The following is a 17,845-nucleotide window of genomic DNA, read 5'->3' as shown; positions in this document are numbered from 1 at the left end:
CAACTTATACCTTTAAAACCTAAAATGAATGTTCCTTTATTTTCATCCAAGCACATTTTCAGCCTTGACGTCAAAGAAACATTTTTTTTTAAATGGCTTTCATGTAAGCACGTCAACAAACTGAATAACTGGTAATGATTTGGATGTTATGAAATATGTGTTGTGACATGCAGTTTTTGCTTTTTCTGCTTTTTTTTTTTCTTGGCCAAACATGAGGACAATAAACTGCATGATAGCGTTTTTTTTTTTTGAACAAACAGGATTTGCCAAGGCTGAGTCGTTGTTATACAACATTTAAAGCAACCTTTGCAGTCTTGTCGGCCATTTTTGATTTAGTTTTGTATCACCAAATAAAGGTAAAGCGCGTTGCTGTTCAGGAATGGCTTCTTCAGAATTTTTGCGTGGATGTATTTGTGATAGACTGCCCTATAAAAATTCACTTCTTTCTATAAAACCGTCAGAATTTTCCCAAGAGCCAAGATGGCGAACGCAGTGGAAGCAGACGCGCGTTGACATCATGAGCATCGCAATGTGGCTCTCTTCAAAACAATGTTCCATCTTTCCTCCTCTGGCCTTTTACCAGACCACAGAAAGAATGAACATTTATACAAGACATGTGGGAGCAAGGGGGGGGGCTTTGGGGTTCGGCTTAGGTAAGGGTCCAGGGTCCGGGTCCCATTTCCTCTCTTTTTTTCCAGCACCGTCGGTGGTCCCGAGCGTTGAAAGTTGGCCACCGTTATCCTAATCTTTCATTGCCAGAATGGGATAAAGCATGTTAAGCTAAACATGATGCATTGTGTGGAATTGTGGTTGCGAAGGAGGCCCATTTGTAGGCCAGACTGGAAGGAACAAGACGAGGCTCAAATTTCTTGCCCTAATATTTCTGACTTTCCAGGGATGCGTTCACTGCCAGTAATAAAATTGGATACTTCCCTACTCCCTCGTCAGTTTAGACTTTTCTTCACGAAAAATAAATAAAGGGAAGTAACACAAACGTGGGGAAAATGTGGTGTTTATTTGAATACGTGAAGTCTTCTCGGACAAAAATCCCGGGGGTGATGTGCTTACTTCTATTACGGTTGTGTAATTTACAAGACGTCCCTGAAGGCGCCCAGGCTAACAGTCCAGGCAGGCAGGATGCAGACCAGAACAACAGTCAAGTACACTTGGAGCGTCCATGCTCCCAAAACCTAGCTAAATTCCTAAACAATTTCATTTTTTCCTCATAAAACCTCAAGCTACCGGACCCCACTTGACCCCCGAGCGAGCGTCGCGGTTCCCGACCATGGAATCTCACCTTCTCCCGATCCATATCCGCCCTCACCGCCTCCAACCGGCGGTGAACGTCGGCGGCACGCTCCGCTCCTTCACGTCGGCCTCGTCGTCTCTTCGCCCCGGGGTGACGGCTCCCGTCCCGCCGCTGCTGCTGCCCTCGCCACCGTCGCTGACCTCCTGCTCGGGGCCTCCGCCGCCACCGCCGCCGCTCCAGCTCCACAGCCTGTACGGGGGAAGCGGCGGAGGAGGAGCCGGCTTGGGGTTCTCCAGCGTCGGCCACGCTAACCCGGGGAACCCGGCGGTGCTGAAGGAAGCGGTGGAAGCGGTGGTCCGTAGTTTTGCCAAACACACGCAAGGCTACGGCAGAGGTGAGCCCCTCAAACACACACTTTTGCCGTCTTAAAAAACAACAACAACTTCTTTTCTTCTGCTTTCACGGCGATAGACGAACGGATTGGACGTCAATGGCAGACTACGACTTAACACGAGTGCCAATGAGTACCAGTATGAACTAACTAAATACTAGTTAAAAGCTCACTTAAAATGTTTTCTAGTGTATTGTACATAGACTAGAAATCATTTTTCCTACTACACTAACCCTTTCAAAATAATGTCGTTATAAAAAGTGCCTCTAATAAATCATCTTTACCGAGGCAGTGTGGCGAAACCCACATTTTTCAATGTCTTTATGCCTTGTAGTCTAAAAAACCCAAAAACAAAACAACCACATATCTGAAATTTTAGGCCAGATCATTATTAGGTGAATTAACTTGATTTTTTTTCCTCCCCCAAAACCTTGAAAACTAAAGTGCATGACGCTTAATATGACTATTTTCCTTTATCTCTAGCTTTCAGTTATGCAGTTATTCATCCATTTTAAGTCTTGTACTGGAGTACTTGTAGTTCATAAATTACGAATTAGAATATTCACGTCTCGACCTAATGTTATTTACATTTCTGTCCACTTTGAAAATGACACATTTATTTTCCCCTTGACAAAAAGCTTTCTTTTTTTTGCTGTATTCAAACTTTGCTCATTTCCAGTCCCATTTTTTTGGGGTTAAATCAGCGTAACATGTGTTCCAATTCATTAAAGGATTAGCCACTAAACCCTGAGCTGGGATTACATTATAGATCAACAATCTTCTACAACACACACGTGTATCAAAATGGAGGCTTTTGATCAAGTTCAAGTTAAAATAGCTACCGTATTACATCGATTGTAAACACATTTGGAGTTAGCCAATCAGGGAAAAGTCCTCCTGGCGACATTTTGATTTACAGCGCGATTCTTCCCGTAGCCAAACGGAAAGCAACCGCCCGACCGCCCACTCTGGCACCGCGCCGCTAGGGCCACATGGATCATTTTTGACAGCACTATCATATCGTCCTGCTCGACCTCGGCTTTAAAAGGTCACGGTGGCCTTTTTCCGCCGCCTCTCGCATACTTTTGGGATCATCCAGAGATGAGTGACTTTTTTTGGGTGGCTTTTTGTGTGGGTTCAGTCAACGTGGTGGAGGCCTTGCAGGAATTCTGGCAGATGAAGCTGAGTCGCGGAGCCGAGCTGCGCAACGGCGCCCTGGTGGTCTACGAGATGGTGGCGACGAGCAGCCCGCCCTACGTCTGCTACGTTAGCCTCCCCGGCGGAAGCTGCTTCGGAAGTTTCCAGGTGCGCTTTTTTAGCATTTCGCCGCGGTCTCCCTTGCCGTTTTTTAACCCGCGTTTTTTTTTAGTTCTGCCCCACCAAGGCCGAGGCCCGCCGCAGCGCCGCCAAGATCGCCCTGATGAACTCGGTCTTCAACGAACACCCGTCCCGCCGGATCACCGACGACTTCATCGAGAAGAGCGTCGGCGAGGCTTTGGCTTCTTTTAACGTAAGTCGGCCACTAGGGGGCGCTGAAAAGCAGAAGTGCTTCATTTCCAGTTGCGATGGTCGCAGGGAAATCGGGAAGAAGCCGACAACCCCAACACGGGAATCGGAGCGTTCCGCTTTATGCTGGAATCCAACAAAGGAAAATCCATGCTGGAATTCCAGGTAAAAAAACTGGGGTCTTCCGGTGGGACGGCACCCCCGTTACCCACGTCTTTTTGTCTCCTCTTTCTCCTTTTTAGGAGCTGATGACCGTTTTCCAGCTGCTCCACTGGAACGGAAGCTTGAAAGCCATGAGGGAACGCCAATGTTCACGTCAGGTAGCTCACGCGCTTTCCATCGTGCTAATCGCGTAAAAGGGGTCGCTGCGCTCTCACGTGACGCTTCGCGGTCGATCGGGGTCGGAAAATGGCGGAAAATGAAAAGCGCCTTTGTGCCAGATGTCAACTTTCCCAACGCTGATGTCGACGTCACATTTTTTGACTCGTTTTGGCGTCCCGATCGTTTCCGAGGAAATTTAATGGGGGGGAATTCTTTTTCTTTTCCCAACATTTCAACTAAGCTAGCCAAACATAACTCTAAAACAATGATTCATACAGCAGTGGTTTCAACTAAAAAAATTACAAATGCTACTTTTATATCGTAGTACAAAATAAGTTTTAATATTTAGTTTTACGCAAATAAACATAAATTGGTCGTTAGCATGTCATACATTGACTTTTTGCACCGGTGAATCGTAATATAACATAAACAAATTTAAATGAATTTGGATTACGATGCAGACACACTCAAAAATAAGTTTAATCTAACCTTACACTAAACTTAATTTTAATTTTGTATTAAAGTTTGTGTCTTGGCCACCTGGCTTTCTCGTATCTCCAAATTTGTCTGGTATCTCGAGATCATTATTTGCTCGAAATTTTACTCTTATCTCGAAATGCTCGTATGTCGGGGCGCTCTTATGTCGAGGTACCACTGTAGTTTGAAATGAAAGCCTAGTCTTATGGGATGCTACACCTTTATATCAAATCCAAAGCCTTTATTGTCATCATACACCGCTGCGTATAACGAAATTGGTGAAATATTCATTCATCAAAACGCTCTTAAATGGGTCAAATGTCTGTGGTTTGGTGGCCAACGTTTTCAATAGGTCCAGAAAAAGTCTTGGAGTGGCTTTGACAGTTTATACCAGCCAAGGGTGCCTTTGCAAAGCCATCCAGCACACACATAGCTGACAAAATTGATTGAATCAACGGGGGTTGGGTTGCTGTGGGTGGGGAAAGAGCAGTTTTTCTGTTCCGAGCCATCCAGCACCAACCGAGCTGACTGACAAACTTGAACCAGCGGGGGTTGGGTAAGAGAAGCACCTGACAGCAATCTACTGATTGCACATGTAGGACACTAGTATTGTGGAAAGGCTTGCTCTTTATGAAAAGCTACATTTTGTGGAATAGTTTGGAATGAAAGCCTAGTCTTATGGGATGATATGCCTTCATAGCAAATCAAAAGCCTTTATTGTCATCATACACTGCTGCATATACTGAAATGGGTGAAATATCATTCAACAAAGGTGCTCTTAAAAGAGTCAAAATGGTCAAAAGTCTGCACTTTGACAGCCAACGTTTTCAATAGGTCAAAAAAAAAGTCTTGAACTGTCTTTGACAGTTTACACCAGGCAGCTTTTTGTTTTCCAAGCCATCCAGCACAGACAGGTAACAAAGGGGGTTGGGCTGCGATAAGCACCTGATGGCAATCCACTGATTGCACTTGGAGGACATTAGTATTGCGGAAAGGCTTGCTTTTTATGAAAACCTACATTTTGTGGAATGTATTTGTATGCATTTCTAATTTTTATAAAAATAAATCTTTTAATACATGTCGCAAAAGCATGTTTCTTAGAGGTTGTAGATGCATTTTGAGAAGTTGTGTTAAAATATGGAGTTTAAGATATTGAAGACTCAATATGTATTTCGAATTAAAAATGTTCTAAGGTGTTTATGAAAGTTTTTTAATAATAGGACTGGCTTGTGTTTTGTTACGCCCTCTGCTGGTCAAAATGGAATGTATAATGACAGCCAAATAGCTTATAAACGTGACCTTATTTTTGACCTGATCGACCGCGCTTTCGCTTCTAATATTGAACTTATTCTTATTTGTTGTGTTTTTGTGTGTGTGTGTGTAACAGGAAGTGCTGGCCCACTACTCTCACCGGGCGCTGGACGACGACATGCGCACGCAGATGGCGGCTGACTGGGTGAACCGCGAGCAGAGCGTGGCGGGCGCCGTCTCCCGCGAGCTGGCAGCCACGCAGCGCGAGCTGGAGGAGGCGCGGCTGGCCGGCCGCGAGCTGCGCTTCCACAAGGAGAAGAAGGACATCCTCATGTTGGCCGTGGGACAGCTGAACGCCGCCAACGCCGCCACGCTGCCCTCGCACTAAAAGCGACCCATCGTGAGTAAGATTAGCCAAAAAGAAAAAAATCCTGTTAGCAATTTGTCACAAGTCAAAGTGGACTTCAAAACCGATATTTTTTTATTATAAACTCTCTTCACCGTACTTTCTTTCCACCAAGATGGCTCATAAAATTATATTTTTCCTTTAAAATAGCTCCTTAAATCCAAATTAAACAAGATGGAGGTTCAGCACTACTTTTTCCAAGAGAAGCTCCTCAAGTCTCCAACATAGTTCCTTTGCATCAGGCAGTAAATTTTGAAATAGTTTTTTCATTGATGCCCAACTCATTTCTATGTATTTCTTGGCACTTATCATGCTTATAATAGCACAACTTTTGGCTAAAATGAAGCTCCTCAACTCTCCAACATAGTTCCTTTGCACCAATATGGTACCAAAACAATGAACGGGTAAAAAATCACTAATAGATGATGTCGTAAAATGAACTCTTTTGCTGCCATCTCTGTGCCGCTTCATCATTATTTCAAAATTCGACGCCGTTTGTCTTTCTTATTTTGGCTTAGTATTTTAGCACTGTGTATTTTGGTTCACATTCCACTTTAGCTTACCAAATTGCAAAGCTGCGCTAGCATTGTTAATTTCTACGACCCAAATACCACCCCTATTATTTTCCGTTTATTAAATAATGTAGCCGCCAGCTCACTTTATGCTAAAATACCACATATGAAACTGCTCAGAGCACATTTTTTATACCAAGATGGAAACAATGGTGTTATTTTGGATTATTTCAGTAGCTCTGGCAGCAGCTAGCGCGTAGCGAAACGACTTGCGTTCCATCACAATGTTGTTTTTCACCACAGGGTTGAAGATAAAGAGGAATCCAAACAATAAGGACCTTATTTCATGCTAGCAACGTGACAAATAGCTGCTGCGTTAGGATGGAATTTTAAGAAGGCTTGCTAGCTAGCCTTGCTAGCATGTCTACTCAGTTAAGTCATTTTCCTCTGGTGCTACACCGCATTAGATTAGGAAGGATTTAATCAACTTTACGACCACACAGAGGCACGTTTAATCCCTACGGTCATTTTCCTTCGTGCAGAAAGGAGGAAAAATGTCCAAAAAATTCACCGTTAACGGGATGGAATAGTCACTCGCTCCAGTCGAATGCCTTGCTTTGCCTTTCACTTTATTATTGGATGATTGTATGAATCAAATATGAAGTACAGTTTGTGTGTGTGTGTTACTTAAGCCATTTCAAAATCATTTCTTATGTTGTTACATCTTTTCTTTGTGTGTATTCCAATCTACTGCGGATATCAAAGTCTACACACCCGTTCGGTGGATTGTACTACAAAATGTGACTTGTAGCCAAAAAAAATGTCACGTTTCACTTTTATATCAAAGTTTGCCATTTGGACAGAATGGGGGAGACTTTTAAACAAAAAAAATTATATATATTCAGTTTGTGTTTTTCCTTTTGCATGTTGTTTTCATTCATGTCTTAACCGAACAGTATTGGTTGTTTTGTAAAGGATTTCTCAAGGTTGTTATTGTATGTGTTTTCTAAGCGCGTTTTTGTATTCAATGTTTATACATTTAGTAGATTTATATATAATAAAATACATGATGATACACATTTACATGTGATGTCACATTGCTTTGTTTGTACACAAAAATTAGCTTCATTTTTATGCATACATCTGCCTCCTTGTGATTGGAGTAGATATTTTTTTTTTGCATTCTTTGTTTTCAGTAGTAATTATTGTTACTGGTATATAGTGAGTTCCACTTCTGGAATAGGTTAAACGTTTCTTTTATATTTGAATTGAGTGAGACTGCCCTAAGGATTTTTTGTAATTCTACGTGTATTTTGAATGACGCGATACTTCCGTACACGTAGGCGGAAAAGGCGTGGCTTCCTTCAAGCGGCATCCCAGTTCACCGTTGTTCATTCAACATGGCAGCGGGACCGATTTCCGAACGAAATCAAGGTAATGCGAGCACCCCTTCACTAACGACGTGTGATTAATACAATTTTCCCTCCATGTTGCAAGTTTTAATGCTCCTTGTCCCGCAGTTTTCACTTTTATGCTTGCTACTATCCCATGGCTAACACGCGCATGCCCACCCCGTAGTCTTCAAGTCCGCTCCATGATTCTTTTATACTTTTATGCGTCGCTATGGCCAATAAAACTACACCTGCGGCCTGTTAAATTTTTGTTGGTATATTTAAGCCGCCAATATGCACGATTTTTGCCGTACAATCTTAAGATACCCGCTTTAGGTACTGTTAGCATAGCAGGCTACTTGGCTAACAGGGATGAATGTGAACGAACTACGGCGATAATAGAGGGACATTTTTGCTCTTGTGTTTCCCTTTATGAACTCGTTGACGGGTTTAGACGTATAATCCAAGTTGAGTAGGAAGGCCGAATGAACGAATGGAATTTTATTGCATTAAGGAAGCTCATTTTCTGCACAGAAATGCTTTGTATATGTGGGTTAAAGTTTGACGTGTTTTCCAGATGCCACGGTGTACGTGGGCGGCTTGGACGAGAAGGTGTCGGAGCCGTTACTGTGGGAGCTTTTCCTGCAGGCCGGTCCCGTGGTCAACACACACATGCCTAAAGACCGGGTGACGGGCCAGCATCAAGGTAAGGCGAAAGGCCCGCCCACCCGGCGGTGAACTGGCGGCGGACGGCGGCTTGACTCTGACCACTCTTTCAGGTTACGGCTTCGTGGAGTTCCTCAGCGAAGAGGACGCCGACTACGCCATCAAAATCATGAACATGATCAAACTGTACGGCAAGCCCATCCGCGTCAACAAGGCGTCGGCGCACAACAAGAACCTGGACGTGGGGGCCAACATCTTCATCGGCAACCTGGACTCGGAGATCGACGAGAAGCTGCTGTACGACACCTTCAGCGCCTTCGGGGTGATCCTGCAGACGCCCAAGATCATGCGGGACCCCGACACGGGCAACTCCAAAGGCTACGCCTTCATCAACTTTGCCAGCTTCGACGCCTCGGACGCCGCCATCGAGGCCATGAATGGCCAGTACCTGTGCAACCGCCCCATCACCGTGTCCTACGCCTTCAAGAAGGACTCCAAGGGCGAGCGCCACGGCTCGGCCGCCGAGCGCCTGCTGGCCGCGCAGAACCCGCTGTCGCAGGCCGACCGCCCTCACCAGCTGTTCGCCGACGCTCCGCCCCCGCAGGCCATCCCGCCGCCGGTGCTCACGTCCCTGGGCGCCAGCCTGGGCTTGGGGATGCCGCCGGGGGGGCTCTTCCCGCCCATGCCGCCGCCGGGATCCATGGGGGGCATGCCGCACGGCATGGCCATGCATCACGCCCATCAGGGGCAGCCGGGCGGGCACATGCCCGGGCCGCCGCCCTTCCCGGGATCCCTGCACGGTGAGTTGGCCAAAAGACTTGTTTTTTTCCATTGACTAATGCCCCCCCATTTTATCTTGTTTTATTGTTTACCCTTTTCCTTCCCCAGCCATGCCACAGATGCCCATGCCTCCTCCGGCACCCCCCGGCATGGTGCCCCCACCTCCGGCCCCGCCGGGTTCCGCTCAAGCACGGGCGCCGCTCCCTCCCGGCATGCCCCCGCCGCCAATGGGCATGCCGCACAGAGCCCCCTACGGACCGCCCATGGGTAAGTACAAACGCCGCCTCCTCTCGATGTCACGCCCCCTAAGAAAACCTCCCTCCTCCCCCAGGTCATCCCGGGCCGCCCGGTATGAGAGGACCGCCGCCACCTCCCATGCCCCCGCCGGGGTACGGCGCCGCCCCGCCTCGCCCGCCGCCCTTCGGCTTCCAGCGAGCGCCCCCCATGCCGCCCAGACCGCCCGTGGCCCCGCCTCGACTTCCCATAAGGGCGCCCATGCCGCCTTAACGTGGCGTGTTTTTTTCTCCCTTCCTTTTGTTCTCCGCTTTTTTTAAAGAAAAAAAAATCATTCGTTTGACATTTGTAAGGTTGATTTGTTTTAATAGCTTTGTATCTGGGGTCACTGTACAGATGAAAGACCGCTAGCGAATAAAACCTTGAGTACATGGCGTCCGATCCATAAGACGGCAGGAAGTCAGTTGGCATTGATGGCGAAATACTTTTGATTTTGGCGTATGTTTTCAAACTATGTGTTGAGATAGCTACAAAAGGAAAAGTCAAGGAAAATGGCTGGTTGGTGGTGATAGATGTCCAATCTATTTGTACCGGGAGGGCTGGAGGCAATCAGAGGTTGTGATTTTTGTCGTCAACGCTAACTAAAGGCCCAAAACCAGAGCTTTTAGTTAACTAATTTAAAGGGAAAAAAGGGTAACCTGCAACCAAAAGGATTCACACAAGTGTAGCAAATCAAAAGTAAAACTAATCATTTTAAGAAAAAAGAAAGAGAGCCTAAGCAGCCAAACTCAAAGCACCACATTTCTGGCCATTCCGATTGTCATTTGCGTTAAATAGGCTAATGTAATCAAGCATTTATTTATATATTTATATATATATATATATATATATATATATATATATATATATTCCAAATAGAAATGACAAGATTGACCATCCCTTTATTCCTTCTTGAATTATCTCCAAACCAGAAGCCATACATTAAGATCCTAAAACTCGACCCCCCCCCCCCCGATGACAGCGAACGAGTTAACGGCATCTTCTGCCAATAATTTTTTTTTACCATTATGTGCAGGATGGTCGCCACGGCAACTAGGTGGTCCTGACACAAAACCTTAATTCTTGTACAACCTCCCCAAAAGTGCTAAACTAGCGACTGAAATGCAGTCCAAAAATGGATTTTGACTTATTCTCCTGCACGTTGTACCTCCGTGCGCGTTTTGGGGGACTCCTAAGGGGGGGGGGGGGGGGCACGTAGGCGTGGACTCCTCTCAGCATCCTCTTCATCATCCTCCTCATCATCACCACCAGAGCAACAGTCTCCTCCTCCCAGCCAAGACGGAAAGACGCGGTGAGTACTTCATGTTCCCCCCCCAAAAAGCAGCCAGTTTTCAACGGTTTGCTCGCTATTTTCCCCTGAAATAAACGGTCGGGAAGGAGGGGGCGCTTTAGGCTTAAATATGAACGTTTTTCCCCCCACGAGGGCGTGCGTGTGCGGCTCTAAACTGCGCGTCGTGATCAGGTTCCGTTGGCCGCGTTCGCACCGATTGGCCGCAACCATCATACTCGTTGTAAAAAGGCAAACAAATCTGATTGAACGGGCGTTTTTTAAGGGTGTTTTCTTCTTTTCTGAGTGGCGTTTGTGGGTTTTCTGTGCAACGAGGGCCTTTGCTTTCTTTTTTTTCCCACCCGCATGCCTGATCGGCGTCCATGATGAATGCACCCGTTTAAACAATTGCACCTGTGAGACGCCAATGCAAATATGACGCGCACCATCATGGCGTGCGCGCGTGCGCGTGCAAGCAAATGCATGTGTGCTGACGCTATTTCATGGTTATTTTTTTTTTTTTAAATTGGCGGCTCAAAAGGAGGCAATATTGCTTTTTTTCCTCTTTAAATGGGGTGTCGAATGGGAATTTTATCGTGTCAATTAGTTTGATTTGCCACATTTGATTGGCTTTGTCATCATTGGCTATGCTAAATGTCCAATCCCATTTGAGTGCTTGGCTGCTAGCAAGTTCTGTACATTCAGTAATCATCTTTATTAATGAACATGTCAGAGTGGCAGTCGAGCGTGCTGACCGCTGTGCTAAAAGACTTGAAACTAAGTGTTACCATCTAAAAATATTGAAAGCGAAATTCATGAAATGGTCACATATGACAAAGAATTCCATAATTTTTATGCAAAACGGATTAAATATTGCCAACAATTTGAGTACTCAATGTAGAAGATTCAATCCAGAATATTTCAACTGTAATCTCAAACCCAATGTACATTATCACTCTCCCAGGAACACTTATTTTTATTTCTTTATTTTTTACCACCCACACAAACACAGCGTGACATGTTGTTTTATGGTGGGCATCCACTGACACACACACACACACACACACACACGCACACACACACACAAAACACACACACAAATCTCCAAGGAACAGCGGTAATGAAAAGACACCCCTGTGGCTACTCTGCAAACACAACTGGGCTTCTTTTTGTTGTTGAAATGCCAAAATAAAAGACGAGATGATGATGATAATAACGTTCCACACGATTGGTCAGACTTTGATGACCAATCCATTTCAAGCCCGGCTTCTTTTTAGTGCCCCTCTCCACAGACTCTCTTTTATTCCATTCACAATTCCTCCCCATCTATTGTGCCCTGGTCATTACAACAAGACGCGATGACCAATCATTTTGAGATTTAGGTTGTCGTGGCTTTTAATCTCACTGTGGTCCTCGCCGACAGCCCGCAAAATGGAGGAAGGCTACCAGAACCGGACGGCCTTCATCAAAGGCGCCAAAGACATCGCCAAGGAAGTCAAGCGGCAGGCTTCCGCCAAGGTGGCGCGCAGCGTGGATCGGGTCAACGACGAGTACGGCCGGCGCTCCTACGACCGTTTCCAAGAAGACCAGGACGACGACAACTACCCGGCGACGGCGGGCACGCGTGACGGTGGCCAGGACGAGGCGGGGCACAGCGACTCCACCGAGGGCCACGACGAGGACGACGAGATCTACGAGGGCGAGTACCAGGGCGTCCCCCGGGCCGAGTCGGGCGAGGCCGGCTCGGTCCTCCGGGCCGAGTCGGGCGAAGGCGGCTTGGCCGGCGGGCCCGGCTCGGTCCCGCGGCCCCCGGGCGACGCCGAGAGGCGCAAAGAGCAGGAGGAACTGGCGCTCCAGTACGAGAGCATCCTGCAAGAGTGCGGCCACGGCAAGTTCCAGTGGACGCTCTACTTCGTGCTGGGCTTGGCGCTCATGGCCGACGGCGTGGAGATCTTCGTGGTGGGCTTCGTCCTGCCCAGCGCCGAGAAGGACATGTGCCTCTCCGAGCCCAACAAGAGCATGCTGGGTAGCTTTTTGAAAATGGCCGCGGGCAGACCGCGTTCCCACGCTCATGGTGTTGCTTTCCCTCCCGCAGGTCTGATCGTGTATTTGGGGATGATGGTGGGGGCCTTCCTGTGGGGCGCCTTGGCCGACCGCATCGGCCGCCGCCAGTCGCTGCTCATCTCCCTCTCCATCAACGGCGTCTTCTCCTTCTTCTCGTCCTTCGTGCAGGGATACGGAACCTTCCTCTTCTGCAGGCTCCTCTCGGGCGTCGGGTAAGGCAAGCCGCGGGGATTTACCGCTCTGGCCGGCGTTTAAACCGACTTTGGCGTGGCCAGGATCGGCGGCTCCATTCCCATCGTCTTCTCCTACTACTCGGAGTTCCTGAGCCACGAGAAGCGAGGCGAGCACCTGAGCTGGCTCTGCGTCTTCTGGATGATGGGCGGCATCTACGCCTCGGCCATGGCTTGGACCATCATTCCTCATTACGGTGGGTGGCTCGCCGCAAATTCACGCTCAATTGAATTCCTGGTGCAGAGGTTCACTCGCCTGACTCGTACAATTTATAGCTTCACCATGAAGTGCACACGTAAATAAGTAAGATTTATATACAATAAAAATGAAGTCAAGTAAAATAAAATAAAATAACTTTGAGTGCAGTACGGTGAGAAGATAGTGTCTCCGAGTATGGACACTCAGTCTCAGGATCTCATGAAATACATCCCGAAAAATCTTATTTTTGACTCCGCCCCCTCTTTTCCTCCAGGGTGGAGCTTCCAAATGGGCTCGGCCTACCAGTTCCACAGCTGGCGCGTCTTCGTGCTGGTTTGCGCCTTCCCGTCGGTGGCCGCCATCGCCGCCCTCTGCGCCGTGCCCGAAAGCCCACGATTTTACCTAGAGGTCAGTCCTTCCGTTCGTCCGTCGGTTCGAGCCCGGCGCCAACGAGCCTTTTTTTTTTTGCCCGTCCGCCACAGAACGGCAAACACGACGAAGGCTGGATGATCCTCAAGCAGGTCCACGACACCAACATGCGGGCCAAGGGACACCCGGAGAAAGTTTTCACCGTGAGTGGACGGCGATTGGACCACGAGTTCCAAAAAAAAATCCAATCCAATCCAGTAAAAACAATAACAAGTAGCCATTTTGGGCACCAAGGTGACCACGATCAAGACCGTGAAGCAGATGGACGAACTGGCGGACGGCGGCACCGACACGCCCGTTTGGCAGCGCTACCGCCTCAAGATGGTGGCCTTGTGTCGACAGGTCGGCGGCCAAACGACCGGCGCCCCCGAAAGTGGCGTGCTTCGAACGGCTCTTTTTCGGGATTCTTTTCAGATCCGAAATAACGTGGCGGCTTGCTTCGGCCCCGAATTCAAGCGCACCACCTTCATGCTCATGGCCGTTTGGTCCACCATGTCCTTCAGGTAAACCCCCCCGTCCAATCAATGGCTTTATTTCGTCTATCAATTGATCTTTTTTGGAAAAAACTGGCTCTTACATTTAGTTTTCCAACGTGTTTAGCGTCAAAATTGGGACACTTTGGCCAATTTTAAAGGGTTTAGTTGGTAATTGTGTGAAGACCGTGGAACGAATTACAGAATTTACATATAAAGTACACCTCTACTTACGAAATTTTCAAGTTACGAAAAAAGTCTTGGAACCAATTAATTTCGTAAGTAGAGGTATGACTGTATGCTAGATTTAGCTAGCATGTCTTTGTCCTCGGCAGCTACTACGGTCTGACCGTGTGGTTCCCGGACATGATCAAGTACATCCAGAAGCAGGAGTACGAGTCCCGCACCAAAACCTTCGGCAAGGAACGCGTGGAGCACGTCACCTTCAACTTCACGCTGGAGAACCAGGTGCACCGCGGAGGCTACTGGTTCAACGACAAGTAAGCGGTAGCCCAAAGTCTGCACACCCCGGCCGGCGTCCCCCTCCACGTTTGTCGGCAATTCCGCGGGGTGAACTCCAGGTTCCTCAACCTGAAGATGAAGTCCATGGTGTTTGAGGACTCGGTCTTCGAGGAGTGCTACTTTGAGGACATCACGTCCACGCACACCGTCTTCCGGAACTGCACCTTCATCGCCACCTTGTTCTACAACACGGGTACGCCGTCCACGCGCTTCCAAAAAAAAGATATCTTGCTAACCATGTCCCCCAAAAAATTGGCTCATGAGACTAATGAGGTTCTCATTTCATCTCATGATGATAAATTAGGATCTCGATTCATCTAAAAATAATGATTTAGGATTTAATTTAATCTCATGATGAGGATTTAGGATCTCATTTAATCTAAAAATAATGATTTAGGGTGTCATTTCGTCTCATAATGACAAATTAGGATCTCATTTCATCTCATAATGATGAATTAGGATCTCATTTCATCTAAAAATAATGATTTAGGAGCTCTTTTCATCTCATGATGATGAATTAGGATCTCATTTCGTCTCATAATGACGAATTAGAATGTCATTTCATCTCATGATGATTAATTAGGATCTCATTTCATCTAAAAAATAATGATTTAGGATCTCATTTCGTCTCATAATGACGATTTAGGATCTCATTTCATTATCGGCGATAAATGTTCCGTCCGGCTGTCGAAATGGGAGCTGTGGAACGCGTTTAACACGTGACGTGACGGCGGGCCAGACTTGTTCAAGTACAGATTGGTGGAGTCCAAGTTGGTGAACAGCACGTTCCTGCACAACAAGGAGGGCTGCCTGCTGGACTTCAGCGACGACTTCAACAACGCCTACATGATCTACTTTGTCAACTTCCTGGGAACGCTGGCCGTCCTGCCGGGCAACATCGTGTCGGCCCTCCTCATGGACAAAATCGGACGCCTGAGGATGTTGGGTAGGTCGCCGGATGGCCGTCACCCGCTGCCCCAAGCCACTGACGGAACCGCCCCGGTTTTCTTTTGGGGCGATGCAGCCGGGTCCAGCGTGGTCTCCTGCGTCAGCTGCTTGTTCCTGGCGTTGGGCAACAGCGAGTCGGCCATGATCGCTCTCCTTTGCCTCTTCGGCGGCATCAGCATCGCCTCCTGGAACGCCCTGGACGTTATCACCGTCGAACTCTACCCATCTGATAAACGGTCAGTTTACCATACATGGTCTTTTTTTTTTTTAACTAAAAAAGGTTTTGCTATACATGGATTTTAAACAAAAAATAGCCTTACTATACATGGTCCTTTTTTAAAGTAAATAAGGTCTTGCTACACATGGGTTTTTTTTAAACCAAAAAATAGACTTACTATACATGGTCTTTTTTTAGTCAAAAAAAGCTTTACTCTACATAGTCATTTTAACCAAAAAATAGCCTTAGTATACATGGTCTTTTTTTAAGAAAAAGTCTTGCTATACATTACCCCCCAAAATTAGCCTTACAATACATGGTCTTTTTTAATAGAAAAAAAAGCCTTACTATACATAGTCATTTTAGCAAAAAAAACCTTACTATATATGGTCATTTTTTTCTAAAACAAAGCCTTACTATAAATAGTCATTTTAACAAAAAAAATAGCCTTACCATACATGGTCTTTTTTAATTGAAAAAAAAGCCTTACTATACATAGTCATTTTAGCAAAAAAATAGCCTTACTATACATACATGGTAAAAAAAAAAAAATTAAAAAAGCCTTACTATACATAGTAATTTTAGCAAAAAAAATAGCCTTACTGTACCTGGTAATTTTTTTCAATTAAAAAAAGCCTTACTATACATAGTCATTTCAGCAAAAAATGATCCTTACTATACATGGCCTTTTATTTTCAGGACCACGGCGTTCGGCTTCCTCAACGCTCTGTGCAAGCTGGCGGCCGTGATCGGCATCTGCATCTTCCAGTCTTTGGTGGGCGTGACCAAGGCCGTGGCCATCCTATTGGCCGCCGGCGCGCTGGCCGCGGGCAGCTTCCTGGCCACCAAGCTGCCCGAAACCCGAGGCCAGGTCCTGCAGTAAAAGAGGGCGGGGCCGCGGCAAACTGCAAAGGCGGGAAGCCCCCCCCTCCCCTCCGGGCGGGGCGGGACGCCGTCTCCTTTGAGGGGAGGCGTAGCGACCCGCTGGGTATCCTCGCCACGTTCGTGTCTTTTTGCATGGGTGCGTGCCAAGGAAAACACCACTTTTTTCATCCACCGGAATTCAGCCAATCGGTTCTGAAGAATGTACCAAGAGTCGATCGTTTACATCAATCTAAAAAAAAAAAAAAATGAATGGAAACAAGCTCGTTTTGCCCAAAACGGCGCCTTTCGCCCAAATTGGCCAACGTCTCAAAGTCAACGCGAGTCGGCCATTTTGGGTCCCCCCCCCCGCCCCAAAAAAACGGTCAAGTCCGCTCGCCGAGCGACGGTGACGCATGTTTGTGTCGTGTTGTCTGACATTGTTGGACGTCTTTCGTTTGTGTCTTTTGAAAAAAAAAAGTCCGTCAATGGCTTTTTTTGCATCGTCCAAAGACGACAGATTGTTGCTTGCAGTGATTATTCTTGATCAAAGTGTTTTTTTTCCTTGGTGAAATGTAAGTTATGTTTTTCGAAAGTGGTGAAACTGTGCTCCTTGTTTGACCCACATTTTTTTTTTGTCAAAATATTCATAAAAATTTGAAACATTTTTTTTTAAATGCCAAATTTCGAATTTATTCAAAATCTTTTCTGTGCCAATCAAACCCAAAGAGCTCTGCTAAAAAAGAGTCACCTCATTGTATGCGTAGAGTAATATTAAATATATACAGTACATATCGTATATGTGAGTCTTTGATTAAGAAACAGAGAATTTTGGGACGTTTTAGGAATTGATGACAAAGATTACAAGTTGGGTGCTTCTTTTCCATTTGCCTTGTTTACAAAGAACACAAACTTCTGTAAATGTCAGTTGAATACACAGAATATATGTCACGTGCAAGTCAGAAGAAAAGGGGAGGATAGAAAAAAAATGAAAATTGATGTCTGTATGTACGAGTATGCAATTTGTGGAACAGAATGCTGTACAATTTTATGGCGTGCTGTCTTTGTTTTGTTATGATGACAAACTTGGTGATTTCAGTATTTGAATCTGAATACATGGTTGATGCTGAAAAAAACTGAAAGATGTCATTCATTCTTAAGTCTTCCTGTTTTGACATTTTAAAATTTTCTCCCACTTAGAAATTGACCCCAAAAAATCTGAATAAAAAATCCCATTTATTTCCCAGGATCATTTCATTTACAATCATCCAATTTTTTATTAAGACTGTAAAGTCATTTTATGTCAAGTTTCCCCAGTACAGTTGTTATTTTTAACTGCATTTTCAAATTTTCTATAGTTAGCTTAGAATAATAATTTTTAAATCCAAAAT

The 17,845-nt window shown here is 46.2% G+C and overlaps 3 protein-coding genes across 5 annotated transcripts; all 3 read left to right on the top strand.

Annotated features, from left to right (window-relative positions):
- Positions 1 to 1,115: 1,115 nt before the first annotated feature.
- On the top strand, positions 1,116 to 7,196 carry lix1l (limb and CNS expressed 1 like). Of its 3 annotated transcripts, none has more exons than XM_077590564.1 (7): positions 1,116 to 1,643; positions 2,782 to 2,945; positions 3,010 to 3,150; positions 3,216 to 3,311; positions 3,389 to 3,466; positions 5,332 to 5,595; positions 6,417 to 7,196. In XM_077590564.1, exons 1-6 carry the CDS (start codon positions 1,286 to 1,288, stop codon positions 5,581 to 5,583), a joined length of 1,089 nt encoding a protein of 362 aa, XP_077446690.1. In that variant the 5' UTR covers positions 1,116 to 1,285; the 3' UTR covers positions 5,584 to 5,595; positions 6,417 to 7,196. The 3 variants fall into 3 exon arrangements, with proteins under 3 accessions (XP_077446690.1, XP_077446689.1, XP_077446688.1); XM_077590563.1 differs by having other exon boundaries at positions 5,752 to 7,196; XM_077590562.1 differs by having other exon boundaries at positions 5,332 to 7,196.
- Positions 7,197 to 7,424: 228 nt separating this feature from the next.
- sf3b4 (splicing factor 3b, subunit 4) lies at positions 7,425 to 9,618 on the top strand. Its single transcript, XM_077590598.1, has 5 exons — positions 7,425 to 7,547; positions 8,082 to 8,210; positions 8,284 to 8,970; positions 9,059 to 9,217; positions 9,282 to 9,618. Exons 1-5 carry the CDS (start codon positions 7,514 to 7,516, stop codon positions 9,455 to 9,457), a joined length of 1,185 nt encoding a protein of 394 aa, XP_077446724.1. The 5' UTR covers positions 7,425 to 7,513; the 3' UTR covers positions 9,458 to 9,618.
- An 837-nt stretch (positions 9,619 to 10,455) lies between these two features.
- On the top strand, positions 10,456 to 17,593 carry LOC144067349 (synaptic vesicle glycoprotein 2A-like). The gene is made up of 13 exons (XM_077591014.1): positions 10,456 to 10,535; positions 11,935 to 12,537; positions 12,607 to 12,787; positions 12,851 to 13,002; positions 13,279 to 13,412; positions 13,487 to 13,576; positions 13,668 to 13,775; positions 13,848 to 13,936; positions 14,242 to 14,406; positions 14,488 to 14,621; positions 15,168 to 15,374; positions 15,453 to 15,612; positions 16,293 to 17,593. The coding sequence occupies exons 2-13, from the start codon at positions 11,943 to 11,945 to the stop codon at positions 16,474 to 16,476; spliced, it is 2,199 nt and encodes a 732-aa protein (XP_077447140.1). The 5' UTR covers positions 10,456 to 10,535; positions 11,935 to 11,942; the 3' UTR covers positions 16,477 to 17,593.
- Positions 17,594 to 17,845: the final 252 nt, after the last annotated feature.

This window comes from Stigmatopora argus, chromosome 21 (genome assembly GCF_051989625.1).
Source record: "Stigmatopora argus isolate UIUO_Sarg chromosome 21, RoL_Sarg_1.0, whole genome shotgun sequence".
In the NCBI taxonomy this organism is placed as follows: Eukaryota; Metazoa; Chordata; class Actinopteri; order Syngnathiformes; family Syngnathidae; genus Stigmatopora; species Stigmatopora argus.
This window is presented reverse-complemented; position numbering and strand designations above follow the sequence as displayed.